Source organism: Bubalus bubalis, chromosome 4, assembly GCF_019923935.1.
Source record: "Bubalus bubalis isolate 160015118507 breed Murrah chromosome 4, NDDB_SH_1, whole genome shotgun sequence".
Classification (NCBI taxonomy): Eukaryota; Metazoa; Chordata; class Mammalia; order Artiodactyla; family Bovidae; genus Bubalus; species Bubalus bubalis.
In genome coordinates this window covers 71033701-71054797 of record NC_059160.1, presented here as the reverse complement: position 1 = coordinate 71054797, position 21097 = coordinate 71033701, and the positions used below count along the sequence as shown (strand labels likewise).

The 21097-nt window shown below is 39.7% G+C and overlaps 1 protein-coding gene across 1 annotated transcript in view; it reads left to right on the top strand.

Moving 5' to 3' along the window:
• Window positions 1–21097, top strand: part of C4H12orf56 (chromosome 4 C12orf56 homolog) — a 77270-nt gene that overhangs the window by 21196 nt on the left and 34977 nt on the right. The window contains exons 2-3 of the mRNA XM_006073568.4: window positions 7771–7933; window positions 14277–14349. Of these exons, the coding sequence (XP_006073630.4) occupies window positions 7771–7933; window positions 14277–14349 (236 nt within the window). The remainder of the gene's footprint in view (window positions 1–7770; window positions 7934–14276; window positions 14350–21097) is intronic.

The following is a 21097-nucleotide window of genomic DNA, read 5'->3' as shown; positions in this document are numbered from 1 at the left end:
ACTAGGCCAACACCCCACGGATGAGTAAATTCGCCTTGTTTGGCTCCTGGGTGGTCCTCTCATGCTTCACAAGCATGCTGTGGGTCTTGAAAAAAAGATCTTGATTAATTTTTTTTTTTAATTTTTAAATGTGAAAGTAAAAAGAGAGACCACCTTCCTTTCTTTAACACTTTGCCCTGTTAAAGTCCAAGTGAATCCATTGTGTATGTCAGAGTCTTGCTCTGTCTATACATTTGTATTCATAGGATCTGCAACTGAGATTATGATTGTTAGAGGAACCAATAAGAGAGAAGAGGGAAGGTGAAAAGTGGCCGGTCATTTTGGCACTACCACTATTCACAGTTACTGTTCATCACACCTGTCATCTCCCCCCACCTTTTCCAACACAGATGTATCCCTTTAGCTGTGTGACTGCTATCAGGAATCATTTAACACTTCTGTTCTTGTGATGGGGTGTCACGGTGTGCGTAAAAATGGCTTTTTTAAAAAGTGAGGCTACTGTAAACAAATTGTTTTTGTTAATCATATTAGATGTTGTGCTTACTGTTCCACCCCTGCAACCCGAACTCTTTGGTGACAGACTTTTCAGGGAAGAATGCACACATCTGTGTTTTATGACTATGAGATGCCAGACTACCAGCTGAAATATTTTTTTAAAAAAGATCAGCAAACAAGATGATTCTTATAATTAAATGAAAATAAATTATATACATATAATTCCATCATCCAGAGATAACCACAGTTAGCCATACATCCAAGAAAATCTGGAGTACAATATTACAAACTGATCAATGAATAAACACACATGGAACCATATTCCACATGAAAAGTGAAAGTGTTGGTTGCTCAGTCATGTGTGACTCTTTTGTGACCCCATGGACTCCTCCTGCCAAGCTCCTCTGTCCATGGGATTCTGTAAGCAAGAATAGTGAAGTGGATAGCCATTCCCTTCTCCACGGGATCTTCCTGACCCAGGGATCGAACCCTGGGTCTCCTGCATTGCAGGCAGATTCTTTATAGTCTGAGCCACCATGGAAGCCCTGAGCCACCAGGGAAGCCCATATGCTCCACTTACTGTTTTATAATCTGTTATTTTTTAGTTTCCAGCATATCATGGACATTTTTTGATGTCAATGAATACAGAAAAAATTTAAATGACTTCTTTGTATACAATGTCACCTTAGTGTATTTAAGCAAGATACCATGTTCTAGAATGACAGAGCTAAGCAAATTCGATGATTACAGCAACTAAAAAAGAGGTCTGACTCTAATTACTTCCAAATGAAGGAATTAGCATAATTTGACTGAAACTCTGACACAATAATGAATCCAGCTGCTTGATTACTTTTTGGATTCCTGCCTTATTTTTAAAAGAAATTCTTCTCTGAGAAAACCCCCACCTCTGTCCACTAATAGGGCTGTGCACTTAAACCTTAGTTGTTTTTTTATAAAGTTGGGTTTAGAGACAGAGTAACTTGATTTGTAATTCTAGTTCCACCATTTGTTTACTAGTTTTGTGAACTTAACTCTTTGAATCTTGGATTTTTCCATTGCAAAATGGAGTTAATAATGACTACCTTATAGACTCACTGCAAGTATTATTATATAAAATGTGTGCTGTTTTTCATGAACTGTAATTATTCAAAAATTATAAATACTTTTTCTCTCCCCAAAACTGCTAATAAGCAATTTGACTCAGAAATGTTTACATATTTATTTGCATTCAGTCTCTACTTAAGGCATGATTTTCATCAGAGTAACACTAAATACACTTGGAATCACAGACTGAAGTCTTAAGGAACACTCCCAATAAAGATTTCAGAAGTATTAGAGAGTTAACTGTAAAAGAGAAAACCATAAAGGAAATATAAATTGTAGGTGAATATTTATCTGATTTTAGGGTATAGAAGGCATTTCTAAGCATAAACAAAGGAAGAAATGAGGGCAAAAGTTGATAGATTTACCTCTTAGAAACGCTATGTTTCTGCATGTTTTTAAAAAACATAGAAAAGTTTTCTACAAATAACAGCATTGTAAAATATGTCAAAGACAATGAAACACATAGACAGGTTACCCCCAGCAGAATTCCTACTAATCACCCCTGTCCCCACTTCAAAGTCTTTCCCACAGCCACTATCATAATAATCTAAAAAAAAAAAAAAAAAAAGGTTATTCTTCTTTTTTCAGCCAAGCCCCACAGCTTGTGGGATCTTAGTTTTCCCCAACGATGGACTGAACTCAGCTTCCTGCAGTGAAAGCACCAAGTCCTAACCACTGGATCACCAGGGAATTTCTGAGAAAAGATTCTTTATCACAATAAGACTCTTCAGGCTGGCCAGATTATTTACATAGGTGCAACAAGACTGTTAATTCACCAGATAGGCCTCCTTAAAAATACTTTGCAAATCTAGGGTACTGAACACCTACCACTGCTGTAGATTTAACTTCTATCTGGAAATTCCATAATGAGTGCAGGTTAGACTTTTAAAAGCCTGTATTTGCTTTCCCAAAGCTAGGAAATCAAGCTTAAGAAACTCCACCAGATTTCTCCTGCAGTACCAATAAAATTTGAGTGATTTTTGAGATCTTGAAATTTCTTCTGGAGGGTCTTCTTGAGGTTCAAAAATTTTGAGTTTTCTAGTCTGCCAGGGAGTAACTTTCCTAATACCTGTGAGGCTGGTACACCTAGGTACCAGGCCAGTTTTCCTAGGAAGTCTTTGTTAACATTGATTCCATAGGTACAGCCAAACTTTGGCCCTTAAAATGGCCTGTCATACCTGGTTAAACCAGCATTCTACTTAAATATTACACTTCATGTAAGGCTGTAGTTATACAATCAATGTGTCTGTCAGGTTATATCCTGGTAAAAAAGGAAAGCAGATCTTTATTCAATCAAGTTAAAAGTTTCTGAATTCTGGGGGAGTCAGTAAAGATCTGATATTTAAACATTTTCAGTTTCCAAAAGTAGAATCTACTAAATTGCTATGTTACATACTGATTATTATTTAAGAAGAAAGAGAAAGAGCTTCCTTTTGTATCCAGAAAAACAGAACATTAAAACAATACTAATAATAGTCCAAAGAAATAATAAAAATAAACTTCCCCTCATCAGTTTCATTTTGTCCTAAACTTTTAATTCTTATTCTGATAAATATTGGGTTGGGAGTCTTATGAAGTCACCTGCTTCTTGATATAATAGAATTCTGGAAATCCTGACTCAGCCCATTGGTACAGTCTTGAGGGTTGACTATGTAATATCAGGTCAGCGTTGAAGTGTTAATACTTTGAAGAATTATATGTCAATTATACCTCAATAAAAATATGTTTAAAAATAGTTTGAAGAACCTGGCTCAATTCTTTTCCCAGGAGGCTCTGAAACTGGCCTTCTTTGTTGAAGACACAAACTCTGATCTTTAGCTTATAGAACTCTCAAGCAAGCATCTCAATAAAACAAAAACTATCTGTAGAAGACAGAGATGTTAAATGACTATGATTAGTTTATTACTCAGACCTTTCAAATAGGAAAGTCTGATAAGGCAACTGACAAGAAAATTCATCTCACATACTAGTAAAGTAATGCTCAAAATTCTCCAAGCCACGCTTCAACAATATTTGAACTGTGAACTTCCAGATGTTCAAGCTGGTTTTAGAAAAGGCAGAGGAACCAGAGATCAAATTGCCAACATCCGCTGGACCATCAAAAAAGCAAGAGAGTTCCAGAAAAATATCTATTTCTCCTTTATTGACTATGCCAAAGCCTTTGACTGTATGGATCACAAGAAACTGTGGAAAATTCTGAAAGAGATGGGAATACCAGACCACCTGACCTGCCTCTTGAGAAATCTGTATGAAGCAACAGTTAGAACTGGACGTGGGAAAAAAAAAAAAAAAGAACTGGACATGGAACAACAGACTGGTTCCAAATAGGAAAAGGAGTATGTCAAGGCTGTATACTATCACCCTGCTTATTTAAATCTTGTCCAACTCTTTGCAACCCCATAGATTGTAGCCTACTAGGCTCCTCTGTCCATGGGATTTTCCAGGCAATAGTACTGGAGTGGATTGCCATTTCCTTCTTCAGGAGATCTTCCCAACCCAGGGCTCAAACCCCGGGTCTCCCGCATTGTAGACAGACACTTTACTATCTGAGCCACCAGGGAAGTCCTATATGCAGAGTACATCATGAGAAATGCTGGGCTGAATGAAGCATAAGCTGGAATCAAGATTGCCAGGAAAAATAACAATAACCTCAGATATGCAGATGACACCACCCTTAAGGCAGAAAGTGAAGAAGAACTAAAGAGCCTCTTGAGGAAAGTGAAAGAGGAGAGTGGAAAAAGTTGGCTTAAAACTCAACATTCAGAAAACTAAGATCATGGCATCTGGTCCCATCACTTCATGGCAAATAGATGGGGAAACAGTGGAAACAGGGTGGGGTCCAAAATCACTGCAGATAGTGACTGCAGCCATGAAATTAAAAGATGCTTACTCCTTGAAAGGAAAGTTATGATCAACCTAGACAGCATATTAAAAAGCAGAGACATTACTTTATCACAAGGGTCCATCTAGTCAAGGCTATGGTTTTTCCAGTAGTCATGTATGGATGTGAGAGTTGGACAATAAAGAAAGCTGAGCAGCAAAGAATTGATGCTTTTGAAGTGTGGTGTTGAAGAAGACTCTTGAGAGTCCCTTGGACTGCAAGGAGATCCAACCAGTCCATCCTAAAAGAGATCAGTCCTGGGTGTTCATTGGAAGGACTGATGTTGAAGCTGAAACTTCAGTACTTTGGCCACCTGATGGAAAGAACTGACTCACTGGAAAAGACCCTGATGCTGGGAAAGATTGAAAGCAGGAGGAGAAGGGGATGACAGAGGATGAGATAGTTAGATGGCATCACTGACTCAATGGACATGAGTTTGAGTAAACTCTGGGAGTTGGTGATGGACAGGGAGGCCAGGCGTGCTGCAGTCCATGGGGTCGCAGAGAGTTGGACACGACTGAGCGACTGAACTGAACTGATGATATGCAAAACAAAGATGATAAAGCCATGCCAAAAAACTAGACAAAATGTTTCTAAGGGTAGTGATGAAGCTTGTTTTCAAAGACATCATAAAAGTTACATCTCATTTGTAAAAATGAATGAATGAACATGATTTTTATATAATGCTTAAATATAGCTAATAACACTGAGATATTATACTAATAAGGCTTTCCTGATGGCTCAGTGGGTAAAAATCCACCTGCAATGCAGGAGACACAGAAGACTCAGGTTCAATCCCTGGGTCAGGAAGATCTGGAGGAGGAAATGGCAACCCACTCCATTATTCTCACCTGGAAAATTCCAGGGGCAGAGGAGCCTGGCGGCCTACAGTCCATGAGGTCACAAAGAGTCAGACACAACTAAGCACGTGGCACACATTATACAAATATAATATAAAGAATTGTTGTGCAGTCGCTAAGTCATGTCCAACTCTTTGTGACCCCATGGACTGCAGAACACCAGGCTTCCCTGTCCTCCATTATCTCCCAGAGTTTGCTCAAGTTCATGTCCACTGAATCAGTGATGCTATCTAACCATCCTCTGCCACCTCTTCTCCTCCTGCCTTCAATCTTTCCCAGCATCAGGGTCTTTTCCAATGAGTCAGCTCTTCGCATCATGTGGCCAAAGTATTGCAGCTTCAGCTTCAGCATCAGTCCTTCCAATGAATATGCACAGCTCATTTAAAATATTAGATGTTAAATGTACTTATTTTGGGGCAGAAACATTTTACTTACATAAGTGGTTTTACTTATCTCTACAAGCCATGAGAACAGAGTTCTTTTAAGAACTACTAATGTAGGGGCTTCCCTGGTGGTCCAGTGGTTAAGAATCTGCCTTGCAATGCACGGGACAAGGGTTTGATCCCTGGTTGGAGAAGATCCCACATGCCTTGAGCAACTAAGCCCATGAGTCATAACTCCTGAGCCTGAGAGCTGAAACTACTGAAGCCCAAGCTCCCCAGCAAAGAGAGGCCACTACAGTGAGAAGCCCACTAGTCACAACTAGAGAAAGCCTGGGCACAGCAAGGAAGATCCAGCCAAGACAAAAATAATACATTTAAAAATTAAAAACAAAAAGTATTACTAATTAGCACTTTCCTGGTGGTCCAATGGCTAAGACTCTGCACTCCCATATCAGGCAGCTCGGATTTGATCCAGGGTCAGGGAGCCTGGTGGGCTGTGGTCTATAGGGTCGCACAGAGTCGGACATGACTGAAGTGACTTAGCAGCAGCAGCAGCAGATATAGAAAGAGCTTATAGTTTCAGATCAGTAAAGTTAGAAAACAAATTCACACTGGTGCAGATATCCAATAGCTGTTCTTTGTATCAGATGGCAATGATCAATTCTATTCCACTGGACACAAACAATCCGTATCATTATGAACAAAAATCATTTGAATTATTATCAGTTTTTTACAACTTACAGTTTTAAAATAGGTTAAAGATGATAAAAGATGAACACCTAGATAATCTTTTTTGCCTATTTCAAAGCATTTCATAATTTATCTTGACTAAAGCAAGGGAAAAATATTCAGAATACGGTTACACAAACCATAAAATTTAGCTATTTATGTATAACATTCTAATTTTATAAACTTTGCAGGTTTCAAAATAAAGGCATTTCTGAGGACTCTTCTGTGCAGAATTCCTTTATTAACTATAAAACTTTGTATCAACTAAAGCACATTCTCCACTAGGCCTTGTTTCATTAGCCTGATTTGAATTACCCTACATATTTGAAAATAATTTAAGTAGGTCCTGACAGTTTTTCATTCCATCTTCCTATCTTTGGTTACTCTGTATCAGAATTAAAATTTTTAATTATTATCATTAATCTCCTTCTTATATTTGTGAAAAGAAAATGATGGAACTAAACAATCACAGGAAACATTTTTACCTAAATTCTAAGTACCTGTAAAAAGTACAGAGAAATCCCTCCTGACATTTGAATTAATAGTTTTAAGTATGTGTCAGGTGATTCTCCTTTGGAGAAGGAAATGGCTACCCACTCCAGTATTCTTGCCTGGAGAATCCCATGGACAGAGGAGCCTGACAGGCTACAGTCCATAGCGTCACAAAGAGTCCGACACGACTGAAGCTTTTAGCACACAGGTACACACAGGTGATTCCCTTTACTCTTAGCTTTTCAATCATGTGCTATTGCTGCCTATCTGTCATAAAAAGGGAAGTAGATTATTAAAGAAAAGATCTAAAAGTCCTAAATATTTATTGAGATTTTCTCCTTTTCAGCCAAGAATAGAAAACAAGCACTTTGGAGAGAAGAAAAAGCTATGTAGAAGTAGGAAACTTCCAATAGTTTAAACCTTGACATTTGTATTCACAGAATCTTTGTAGACTGTTCTCTACAAATGGCTATTGTCCTCTGCAGAGAAAAATCCTAGTCTAAACCCAATTAATTATACATTTTAAGGCCTTTAAAATTCTTTAGAAAATTTTTAAATGGAAGTGGTAGGGTATATTTTAACAAATAAAGACACTTACTATTTATTAGTTTCTTAGGTTTTGTTGCTGAGCACATTTTTAGTAAAGAATAAAACAAATAGAGGAGGAATTGGGAAACCTAACAATAAGAGGAAAGATTTCCCAGGGAAAAAAATAAGAAGAAAGAATGCAGTTTAAAATTGCCATAAGCTTTGGGGGATTTATTATCCCAGAAAAGTTGAGCAGTTGTATTGGTCTTTAATCAGCTCTATTCATTTTGTTTTTCAGATTGATGATTACCCAGAATTTCTAAGTCCACCAGATAGAGAAACCAACCAACACATTCGTATCATTTATTATTCAACTGTTTTAAAAAAAGAGTGTGAAAAATCAAAAGGTGTCAGGAAATTCTTATTTCCATTTCATCATGCCAATGCTAACAACAAAAAAGGTATGTAATATATTTCTTTAGGTGACATAAGAAAAGATACATTTCTATAGGAGATAAAAAGATAATGTTCTTTTTTCCTTCCCAGCTTTACTTAAGTATGATTGACAAATACAAATCTATGTATTGATATTTAAGGTGTACAGTGTGATGTTTTGATATATGTATATCAAAGTGATCACTGTGAAGTGGTCACCACAGTCAGGCTAATTAAGATATCCATCACCACACACAGTTACTTTTTTGTTTGCTTTTTTTAAAAAAAAAAAACACTTGAGATCTACTCTCTTTGCAGATTGCAAATATACAGCATGTTGTTGTTAACTACAGTCACCATGGTATACATTTCAGTCTCTAGGACTTATTTATAACTGAAATTCTGTAACCTTTGATGCACACCTACCTTTTTCCCTTACCTCCACTTCCAAGTCCCACAACAGTAACCACCATTATACTGTTACTGTGAGTTCCTTGTTTAGATTCCACGCAAGTGAGATTATACAGTATTTACAGGTTCTGTGCCTGGCTTATTCGTACAATGTCTTCCAGGTTTATCCATGTTGTTGCAAATGGCAGAATTTCCTTCATTTTAGAAGCTGGACAATACTACATTTTGTGTGTATATGTATACATATATACACATACATATATACATACACAGGCTTCCCAGGTGGTGCAGTGGTAAAGAATCCACCTGCCAATGCAGGAGATGCAAGAAACACAAGTTTGATCCCTGAGTCGGGAAGATCCCCTGGAGTATGAAAGGGCAACCTGCCTCTGTATTCCTGCCTGGAAAATTCCATGGTCAGAGGAGCCTGGAGGGCTACCATCCATGGGGTCACAGAGTCAGACAGGACTGAGCGACTAAGCACGCACGCACGTGCGCACGCACACACACACACACACACACACCACATTTTCTTTATCCATTCATCTATTGCCAGACACTTAGGGTGTTTACTATTCTTGACTGTGTGTGCTCATTTGCTAAGTCATGTCCAACTTTTTGTGACCCCATGGACTGTGGTTCGACAGGCTCCTTTGTCCATAGATTCCCCAGGCAAGAATACTGGAGTGGGTTGCTACTTCTTTCTCCAGGGGTACTCACCAACCCAGGGACTGAACCCACACCTCTTGCATCTCCTGCATTGGCAGACAGTTTCTTTACCACTGAGCCACCTGGGAAGCCCCATTACATAATTCTTGATTACTGTAAGTAACTCTGCTATGAACATGGGAGTGCAGATATCTCTTTGAGACAGTGATTTTATTTCCTTCAGATATATACCCAGAAGTGGGATGGCTTTTAATTTTGGGGGGCACTTCCATACCATTTTCCAGAATAGCTGTACTAACTTACATGCCCTCCCAACAGTGCATGAAGGTTCTCCTTTTTTTGCATCCCTGCTAACACGTGTTATCTTTCGACCTTTTGATGAGTCATCCTAGCAGGTGTGAGGTGACAGCACACTGTGGTTTTGACTTGCTTTTCCCTATGATTAACGATGTTGAGAAGATTCGGCTCTTCACACTGAGGATAAGCTGGCTATCCATGATCAGCAGCATAGTGCCTGGGCCTAGTTTGCCATGAGTAGAAAGGAAGGAAAGAAATGTATGGAAGAAAGAAAGGGAGGAAGGAAAATAAAAGAAGAAAGAAAAAAAGAGAGGAAAGTGTTTTCACTAAATATTGGTTTAAAAAAGAATGAGTTAGACTCTGAATTCCCTTTGGTCAGTGCTTGTTTGATTTTAGTAACCTTATCAACAGAGATTGTAATGAAAAAACCTGGTGAAGAAGTGCAGGGGGTAACCAGAAAGATTGTGAGGGGGTAACCAGAAAGATTGTGAACACCTGGCTTTAGGAAAACTCCTTATAGTCATCTCTCTGAACCCTGGGCCTCTTACCAGCAAGGGAGTCACCAGCCCTGCCCTGATAATTGTAGTTTATTAACAGCATTCACCAGAGAAGGCAATGGCACCCAACTCCAGTACTCTTGCCTGGAAAATCCCATGGACGGAGGAGCCTGGTAGGCTGCAGTCCATGGGGTTGCGAAGAGTCAGACACAACTGAGTGACTTCACTTTGTCTTTTCACTTTCATGCACTGGAGAAGGAAATGGCAACCCACTCCAGTGTTCTTGCTTGGAGAATCCCAGGGACGGGGGAGCCTGGTGGGCTGCCGTCTATGGGGTCACACAGAGTCGGACACGACTGAAGTGACTTAGCAGTAGCAGCAGCAACAGCATTCACTCTTCATTCAAAAATATTGGTTGGAAATCTGTTCCCAAGAATGATTCACATCTAGATTAAAAACATGAAAAGTCACCTTTAGATCTTGTTTTTAGGGAGCTCAGTGTGTGATTTTCCAGTTGTGCCTAAGGAGATCCAGATGATCTAGAGAAAGGGAGGTGGGGAGTCCGGACTCCTGGCACTCATCGGGCTTAACCTCAGAGCAGCCCTGTTTCTAGGTTTCATGCTTTGGGCCCTTCCCAAACATTTCTCATGGAGAAGTTTTAAAAATTCAAGGGTGACTGGATAAAAATAGATTATATAGTTCAGCATGACACTGCTTACTTTCTTGGTCTTATTTTGTGCATGAAAAATACACATATATATGTATTTGATATATGTATATGAAATGTACATGTATACAAAGGAGTCCTTTAAAGTATCCATCCCTATAATTGGGAGCTGGTGAAAAGCAGAAAAAAAGGCATAGACTTGGGACTCAGCTAAGCCAGATTTGCATACTGGTTCTCACCTTTCCCAGCTGTATGACTGTCTGCAAGTCACTCAACTTTTTTGTGAGCCTCAGGGTCCTTGTCTCTGTTACTAGCGTCACAAGGTCATTGCATTATGTGAAATCATGTGGCCAGGGCTGGGCACACAGCAGGAAAGTAGGCAGCTGTGAAGACTGCATGCTTAGCATGGAGAGAGAAAGGAAGAATGAGATCCACAGTGGCTCGCTGGATAGGCCCTTCCACCTCTGGCATCTAGCCAGTGTAGACAGACCAACCAGTACCAGCCTGTTCACTCTTCACTGGACTCCACTCAAAATCAGGGTCAACCTTTTGGAGTACTGAAGAGCTACTGAGTGTGAGAAAAATGTCCAGTGTTTGTACACTGTCCTGGATAAGGACCTTACCACATCGACACTCTAGAGCATGGCAACTGTTTTTAAAAGCTGCTCTAATTAGCAAACTTGTTAAATCCCTGGTTGCTCACCAGGTCTCCTGTCACACTAATTAGGATATCTAACTGGTGTTGGTTGCCTTAAATGCATATTTATCCTTGTCCACAAGCATAATTATTCTTGGCTTCTTTCCCCTAACACGTATAAGAAGATGAAAACATGCATTAAGTTTTATGAAATTTAAATTCCTAGAAACTTTGCAAATGATGTTAAAAACAGTGAAGAGTCTTTTAAAACGTATCCTTTGTTCACACACATATTCATGGAATGACACCTCTCCCCTCCTCTCCTTTATTTTCATTTCCAAAGGTACCATCTGACACTTTGGCAAAGGGATTTTCAAAAACAGGAAATGATTGCTGTTTTAAGGAGTCATATGTAGCACACATTGGAGGATAAAAAACATGCCCCCTTTCCAGCAAGTCAGCACTGATGTGCTCGGATTCCTCTTGGCCTCCAGGCTGCTTATTCCTGGGTTAGGTATTGCTCTGTGCACAGGACCGCAGTGGTTCACCTCCTGGACATTCTGTAATATGTAATTCTGAAGCAACAGATACGCTCAAACCTATCTAAGCGTCTATTTGACGGTAGTCATTACTAGAGTCCTTCATGTTAATAATGATGATGCCATGCCTAGAGAAGCCACTCACATTAATTACTGAGTATTTAAATAAAGATAATTATTAGAACTCCAAATCTCTTGGGTGAAAGCCTAGGGAATATTTGTGTCATGTGGTAAAGGTGCTCACACTCCAATCAAGTAGATCATCTTAACAAAGGAGGCTCAAAATTGCAGATCACTTATAATATAAATACTGAGTTTAATTACCATATTTTAAAGCAGGATTTCTCATCAGGCCCAACTTTTCTGGAGCTACAAAGAGGCTTTTCTCTATAGTACACATGTAAACCTGTATGGGCCACAGTTAGCACTCTGAATTGCACATTTTATGGCAACCCACTCCAGTATTCTTGCCTGGAGAATCCCGTGGATGGAGGAGCCTGCGGACTACAGTTCATAGGGTTGCAAAGAGTCAGACACAACTGAAGCGACTTAGTACGCGTGCACAGATGAAGGGCATGATTAGTAAACTCTGAATGAACAACCTTGGTGACAGCAGAGTGCCAGTGGTGAGCTGTATTAACAGTACGAGCTCTAGAATGAATGGGGTTATCAATGCCCATTAGTTTCAGGTACATTCTAGAATAGCGCTATCCAACAGAACTTTCTGCAATGATGGAATTGTTCCATATCTAGTCTCATTATGTCTAAACGGTATCCATCAGCTACCTGTGGCTGTTGAGGACCTCAGATGACTAGTGCTACTAACTGAATTTTAGTTAATTTTAATGTTAATAGCCACAGGTAGCTCATGGCTACCAAATTGATCACTGCAGTTCTAGAATCATGGAAAGGACCTTAAAGGTTTTAGTGGCATATTTTGAAACACTGGCATAAAGTGAGGTAGACTAATCCCCAAACCAGAACGAGACACAATAATTTAATGAAACAAAAACAGAATCAAAGTTTTTTATATGTGAGTGCATATGTATACATGTGTATGTGCATAATTTTTATTTTAAACCTAAAACCTAGATGTTTTTTAAAACTAGTGATGTGGGGTAAAGCCAAAACAACAAGACACTGATGAGTCTCTAGGTTAAATGGATAACTTTTTAAAAGAAAAATTTTGGGCTGCTCCATGCAGCTCGTGGGATAAAAGTTCCCCGACCAGGAATGGAACCCATGCCCACTGCATTGGGAGCGCAGACTCCTAGCCATGGACTGCCAGGGAAGTCTCTGGATAATTTTTATCAATACATAAGCTTGTCGGTCTTCCCCACAGGAATAAGATTTGACAAATATAATCAAACCTCCTACAGGCAAAACAGCAGGTTCATTCTTTTTGGCGTGTCGCTTCTGAAAGTATTCCTCAGCTGACCAGCACCATGTACCATCAGACACACACTGTGCCGAATTGGCTGAAGGACTTCCTACCTAAGCTACTGAAGAAGACTGAAGACTGCCGGGGCACGCGAGATAACACAGGGGGCAGATCTCTCTATTATCTGTATTCAGGCTCTCTTGTCATTATTGCCAGTATAGCCCTGCCGGGTTCCAATCACTGGCATCCGGGAGACCAGACATCCCACCAGGTGCTGAAACACAACTCTAGCCATACTTCATTTCTCAGTGGAGAACAGATGATCCTAAGCTTAGCCACTCCATTGTTACAAACTAAAAAGCTAATATAGAAAGCCAGGGACATTGACACTAAAGTTTTGTCACAACCTCTTAGTGTCCTCATACACAAAAAGACAAAGTTCAAGTGTGGTTGGTGAACTTGGATGAAATCAGGTTTAAGAGATGACTGAAGCTAGCTAGGCACAGGCTGACTGTGGGTAGTGTCCGCTTCTCAGTGGGGCAGCCCCGGTACTCTCTTTCGCCTCCAGCATGCCGGCAGTGCTGTACTGTGTTTCCGTTTCTCCAAGCTGCCTGTTTCGTGGCTTGGGTACTGCCCAGGAAAGGAGTCTGTACATATGACTCCTGTGGTTCACCTCCCACACATCCTGTAATATGTGGTCCTGAAGAAGAGATAAGCTCAAACTTGTCTGACCCTAGGCCACAGGTATTCTACTAATATGTTCTATTTAATTCTAGCAAAAACCAAAGGTGTTATTTGTATCACATTTAGTACTGAATTTGTGAAATGCCTACCATTTCAAGCACCTGTGATGACTGGGGTCCTAAACACTTACGTATTAGTAAAGGTTATTAGCTTGCAAGTACAAACAATTTGATTCTGCCTTAATGCCAAAGAGAATTTATTGAAAAGATTTTGGAGCCTCTTAGGGAATCCAAAGGGGGAAGAGAAGAGCCAAACAGTGGAAGAAATCTGGGGGCCTGCTCCAGGGACTGAAGAGCCTATGAGGATCCTTCCTCTAGGGTTCAGGCAGCCCAAGCGCCACAACTACTGAGCCTGAGCAACAGCTCGAGACCGTGTGCTGCAATGAAAGATCCTGCATGAGACAACCTAGACTCAACGCAGCTAAATAAATAAATACAAGAGTCATTAAATCAGTACCTGTAACTATAGCTTCTTTATAAGCTCAAACTATGTAATTAATGACCAATTAACTTTTCTTTTTTCCTTAGTCAAAGAAGAGAATAATGGGCCTATCTTTTGGAGAGGCAAAAAGTCTAACAGTCTGAATGAATCCATTTTCAGGTGAGATTGTTGGTTTATGTTTTTAACTTGCTGAACAAAATTTATTTTACATTTCAATTGGCTTTTTAAAGTCCTTTACTCTACTAAAATCTTCGAATTGAGTTCCATTTATCTCATATATATAATCATGAAGGTATCTGGGGAGGCTTTCTTCTAAATTCAAATCCAGTTAGTTATAAACTATAAATTTTCCCATTTAAATGGAATATACAGTGTCTCAATATAAGTAAATGATTAAAATCAAATTCGAAAACACTTACTGAACTCTGATTCTGTGTAGTAGGACGTTGGTCCCTGTAATAGATACAACAATGAGTAAGATATAGTTCCTACCCTTGAGAAGCTGATTCTAACCAGGACATATGATATTTGCATAAATGAAGATACTGCAAAGTATGCACGCTAAGTGTCCTCAATGAGTTTGAGCAAATTGTCAGAGAGATTTAATAAGGAGAAAGGTTTTATTCAGTTTGGGGGAGGAGTCAAGATGTCAGATGACAGTTGTTGAAGGACTCACACATGGTGATTCAGATATTGCAGTTGTGGGAATGGGAGAAGCTACGATAGAGGCAGGGAAAAACTGGAACATGTGTAAATTTAAAAAGGAGTTTCCTAAGCTGCACAACTCAAAGTATGGTTCTATTACACACTTTAAGTATCTAGACACTAGGAGGAGGAGGGGAGCATAGGATCCTAAGAGCTCTGATTCAGGGGATGACAGGCGGGGGAAAATTAAGGTGTGTTGGGGCCCTGAAAGTCAGGTATGACATGGGGGGAATAGCCAGGTTAGGAAAACATTGTAAAATGGTGCAAAGAAAAAGTGAACTCGTATTTGGGAAGTAGGCAGAGACCTGTGGTGCACCATGCTGTGTAATAACTCAGGATACTGGGGAGGGTCCTTTTCCCACTGTACTTACTCTCATACTCACCTTCTCTCACTGCACAATGATGTACAAAGGTCTTCTAAACCTAAATGTCACTATTATAACTTTTTTTCCTCACCAAAAGAAAAAGAATTGGTTTAGGAAGCCTGGCTTGTGTCAGATAGGCTTAGAGGAGCATGATTTGATCTAAATCCATGTGATCAGAAGCCATGTTTCAAGGGGTTGCAATTCCATTGTTACCCTGAGCACCATAAGTTACTAGATTCTTGGAGGAGCGGTCTCTGCCTTCCTGTCTCAAGGCACTAAGTGATGTTTCTAACACGGCTTGCGTAACTGGAAGTATTGAGGGAGGGGCCGTGCTAGTGGATAGCCCCACATGCTCTCAAGTTCAACATTCCTTATTTCACATTTGGTGTACAGTGCCCTAATTTTTCTAGACCACTCTCTGATAGCCTCATTGTTTTCTTCCAGTTTAGAAAAATAAAAGAGATGTATAAGTAATGTATGCAGTAGTTGTTGTAGTTGTAGGTTATCTCAGAGGTTAGAACTCTGTTAAAAGTGGCTGACGTCCAACATAGGTTAAAAGGGGAATTTAGGCTATATTGGAATTAGAGGGCAATGCATTTTATTCAACATTCATTCAGTAGATATATATAGATATAAATGTAGATCCATCTATCTCACCTGTTAAATCTGGTATATTCTATTTGTTGGGCTCTGTGATTGATTTCAGATGTACAACAGTGAGAAAAATCAGCAAAAGTTAGAAACCACACCACAGGAATGTAGGAATGGTAAGCATGAAGTTGGATTAGGCATACCTGGAACTGGGGACTTGAGTGCCACAGAACTTTGTCTCTGTGTCCTTGGATGTTTGTGGATCAGCTTCATTTTCTTTCACTGAATAACATGTCCTCTCTGGGACAGCAAAATCAACAGCTATCTTAAATTCACTTTTTATTGCTCCCACCACCACATGGTGGCTAACTCACATACTTTCTTGCACCAAATTAAAAAATCCTGGGACCTCCCTGGTAGTCCAGTGGTTAAGAATCCTCCTGCCAGTGCAGGGGACACAGGTTTGATCCCTGGTCTGAGAACTAAGATCCCACATGCCACGGGGCAACTAGGCCTGTGTGCCAGAACTACTGAAGCCCATGTGCCCTAAAGCCTGTGCTCTGCAACAACAGAAACCACAGCAACGAGAAGCCTGCATGCCTCTATTAGAGAAAGCCCACGCACAGCAACGAAGAGCCTGAGAGCTTTAATGAAGACCCACCACAACCAAAAAAAAAAAAAAAAAAAAAAAAATCCTGGGAAGTCTCTGATGCCTAGCTTGAATAAATGATTCACTGCTGAAAATATCTACCATAACCAAGAGGTTTAAAAACATGGCAGTTTCTGTGTGCTCCATGTGTGGAGGAGAGGAGTGAATATAGGTCGGGGTGGTAGAGTTAGGTCTGCTATCCATAGTTTTCTAGGACTACCATCTTCGTAATTAAACATTTGAGTCAGAAGTGTAAACAAAAGGCAGGCTATGATAAACACTAATTAGAGGGCTGAAGAATGTTATCGTGTAGAGGGCTTTGAAACACCTCTGTGGTATAAAGTTTTAGGCCTAATTATGAGAAGCTGCAGGTCATAAGAAGGAAGCAGTTATCTTGGGACATCAGACTTACATAAATATGATTACTTTTCAAGGTAATAGTAAACAACAGACCTTTTAACACCTGAGGGATGAAAAACAGACTAGTGATGATCTCTGATAATGGGATTCAGTACTTCGGTTCCTCTATCTTTAGTATAGCTCTTCCTTAGTGCATAGTTCTGTGTACTCAAACATTTTACAGGAGAAAAGCCAAGCAGATGTCTCCTCAAAATGCTCCTTGAGGAAAAGTTTATTGTGACCTACTTAAGAGTCCCCTAACGCTGGCAGGGAAAAGACTGCCTATTGCTTGCACATATAAAAGGAAAACATAGAGATCAACGGAACATTTTTACAGTGCTGGCACAGAGTCAGATTTATATAAATTCAACTGAGTTCACCCTGAATAATCCAAAAGGAAAAGAGTGACATTGCTTAGCCCTCAGTCTAGATCTGCTCAGCTTATACCCACTAGGGTGGATTTTGATCTAAGTTTACATCTGTTTATAGCCTCTACTGATATCTAGCTAATAGGGCATGGCAAGTAGAAGGATGAACTGAAGAAACCGATCTGTTTAATAAACAGAATTCACCCGGGTTCAATCCCTGGGTTGGGAAGATCCCCTGGAGAAGGAAATCGCAACCCACTCCAGTAGTCTTGCCTGGAGAATCCCATGGACAGAGGCCTGGCAGGCTACAGTCCATGGGGCTGCAAGAGTCAGACGTGACTGAGTGACTAAACCGCCACCACATGACAGAGGTGACCAGCTTGGCATCCTTATGATATGAGAATGTGTTGCACTGAATATCATTAGCAACATAGAAGGGAAAAAAACAATCAAGAAGTTGAACTTTATATCTTTCTCTAAGAAGAAACATTTCTTGGCAGAAACTAGAAAAAGGGAGCTGCGTTATTCTTTTCTGCATAGTAGAGAAAAACATGCAGGCTCAGTAGTCACACTGGATGACCTCAAGTCTGGACTCTGTCTTGGACTATTTCACCTTCCCAGGGCTTCACTCCTCATCGTAGGATGGGGCTCACAGTGGTACCTGTCCCACAGGGATGATACATAAAGAATTAAATCACATACGGTTGACCCTTGAACAACACAGGTTTGAACTTTGCAGGTTCATTTATATGCATATTTCTTTAATAGGTATGTACTACAGTCCTACACAATCCTCAGATATGGAACCTTGGATACAGAGGGGTGACTCTAAAGTGTTATGTGTTCATTTTCAACTATGCAGAGGGTCAGCGCCCCAACCTCATGTTGTTCAAGGGTCAACTGTACATGTGAAGTACTTGAACTGTGTGTGACACTTAGTAAATCCCTATTAAACTTAGCTCTGTTGTTATTGCTAATTATCTGCAAGTCAGTCACTAAACAATAACCTATTCGGCATCCTCAGAATCCTTGATCAAGTCTTGGAACAGAATAACTTCCCTCTTTTCTACTCCCACTAATAATATAGTATTTAAAGAATAAAAATGCTATTGTGTGGGCTTCCCGTGTGGCTCGGTGGTAAAGAATCTGTCTGCCAGTTCGGGAGACGAGTTCAATCCCTGGTCTGGGAAGACCCCACATGCTGAGAAGCAACTAAGTCGGTGTGCCACAACTACCGAGCCTGTGCTCTAGAGCCCAGGAGCTGCAACTACTGGGCCCACGTGCCACAACTACTGAAGCCCGTGCACCTAGAGCTCGTGGTGCACAATAGGAGAAGCTGCCACAATGAGAAGCCTGTATACTACAACTGGAATGTAGCCCCTGGTTGCCACAACTAGAGAAAAGCTCACGCAGCAATGAAGACCCAGCACAGCCAAAATTAAAATAAGTACTTTCTTTGAAAGCTAATAAAAATGCTATTGTGCAATAATTTGGCATGTGTGTGTGCTAAGATGCTTCAAGCATGTCCGGCTCTTTTTGACCCTATGGACTGTAGCCTGCCAGGCAACTCTGTCCTTGGGACCCTCCAGGCAAGAATACTGGAGTAGGTTGCCATAAAATGTACTATTCAGACTGCTAACTGTGTTGAATATTATGTTATGTGACTCTGGGTCACATGACACGTTTGGTACTGGTCTCTGCCAGCCTCTTGATTACACTTAAATACTGATAATTGTTTTCCAGTTTTGAACTATTTTACATAAAATTGCTTATATCTCACCAATTCTGCTTTATAGGGCCTTCATGGGGAATTTTTTAATTCAGGAGAGCTGAAATTCTACATCTTAAGATCTAGGCTTATATAGTTTTTTTTATGGAAGAATCATTGTTTTTATTATTCTGCTTGTTTTTTCTATTTTATACATTAATCTGACTACTTCCTTGAATAGGTGCTTTGCTGTCCATGAAAACTAAATTCCCCATTTTTGTATTTAACTTCTTTCTCTTCCTTCTTAAGAGTTTTAAAAATCAAATAATTATTTTTTTGTATTTGATTTTAAAACTTTTGAAAAAGATGAGAAAGAAGTTAAATAAATTCTACTTACCATTTTTCCTCATTTCTTGATAGAATCAATACGCTAGCATATATGTACTTTGTATTTTCAGTCGACCTTGCATCTAATGGATTTTTCTGAAGCTGTTTAATGTTGCCTGTTGCTTTTTGGACTGTGGCTTTAACTTGATGGTTTCAGCCTCAAGGAGTGAATGTGGCTGTGTTTGATGTGGAGGGGGAAAGGAGAAAAGTCATTTGTGCATAATTTTGATCTTGGAGTTATCTTTTCCAGTTCTCTCATTGCTTACTCCTTTATGGCTGGGCTCTCCCTAAAGATACATAATCAGCTCATTAGAAAAACACTTGACTTTTAGCAACCTAGTACTATAAATATGAAGTTGACAAGTGTGGAAATTCAAGGTTCTAGAACTCTTGCTTAGTAATGAACTACTCTTTAATCAGACTACTAAGAGTGGGTATTACTGAATTTTAAATGAAAAATACAGTTTAGCTTTATGGTTGGCTTGCTTAATTGGTGAAGCTGTAATGTCTGTGGCATTTTAATTTATGCTGTCAAAAAGGTAATCCTTGTTAGAAACTCTTTTAACTCTCTAAAATAATAAATTTTTCATACAACTGAGTAAATTACAGTCACTTCCAGTGGACCTTTCTGTAATTACCTGAAATCATTTTGCTGACCTTTAAGATCAGTTCAGTCCAGTCACTCAGTCGTGTCCAACACTTTGCAACCCCATGGACTGCAGCATGCCAGGCCTCCCTGTCCACCACCAACACCCGGAGCTTACTCAAACTCATGTCCACTGAGTCGGTGATGCCATCCAACCATCTCATCCTCTGTTGTCCCCTTCTCTTCCTGCCTTCAATCTTTCTCAGCATCAGGGTCTTTTCAAATGAGTCAGTTCTTTGCATCAGGTGGCCAAAGTATTGGAGTTTCAGCATCAGTCCTTCCAATGAATATTCAGGACTGATTTCCTTTAGGATGGACTGGTTGGATCTCCTTGCAGTCCAAGGGACTCTCAAGAGTCTTCTCCAACACCTCAGTTCAAAAGCATCAATTCTTCAGTGCTCAGCTTTCTTTATAGTCCAACTGTCACATCCATACGTGACCACTGGAAAAACCATAGCTTTGACTAGATGGACCTTTGTTGGCAAAGTGATGTATCTGCTTTTTAATATGCTGCTTAGGTTGGTCATAGCTTTTCTTCCAAGGAGCAAGCGTCTTTGAATTTCATGGCTGCAGTCACAATCTGCAGTGATTTTGGAGTCCCCCAAAATAAAGTCTGTCACTGTCTCCACTGTTTCCCCATCTATTTGCCATGAAGTGATGGGACTGGATGCCATGATCTTAGTTTAACATATGTTGTGCCTAAAATGAACATTTTAACCTAATTTCATAACATTATCTAACATAATCTGTGCACTGGCTATTTAATTCAATTCCCATAGAGAAAATTTTAGAAAATATCATCTATAAGAATAAATAAAAGCTATCACTTTTTGAGCACTTGTATGTTCGTGCGTGTGTGTGTGCGTGCATACATGTACACATATGTAAAGTCAGTGGAAGAGAGAGCTAACAGTTGAAAGTCAGCTTAGTTCATAGCATTGTACAGATGATGAATGAATTCTACACCTGTTTAAAATTAAGAACAAATAAAAACAAAGTGGTTTCCAACTTTCATAGAGGTTCCAGTATCATAAGGGAGACAAGGTAAATTAATATAAAATGATAAACCAGCAATTCAAGACAATATAG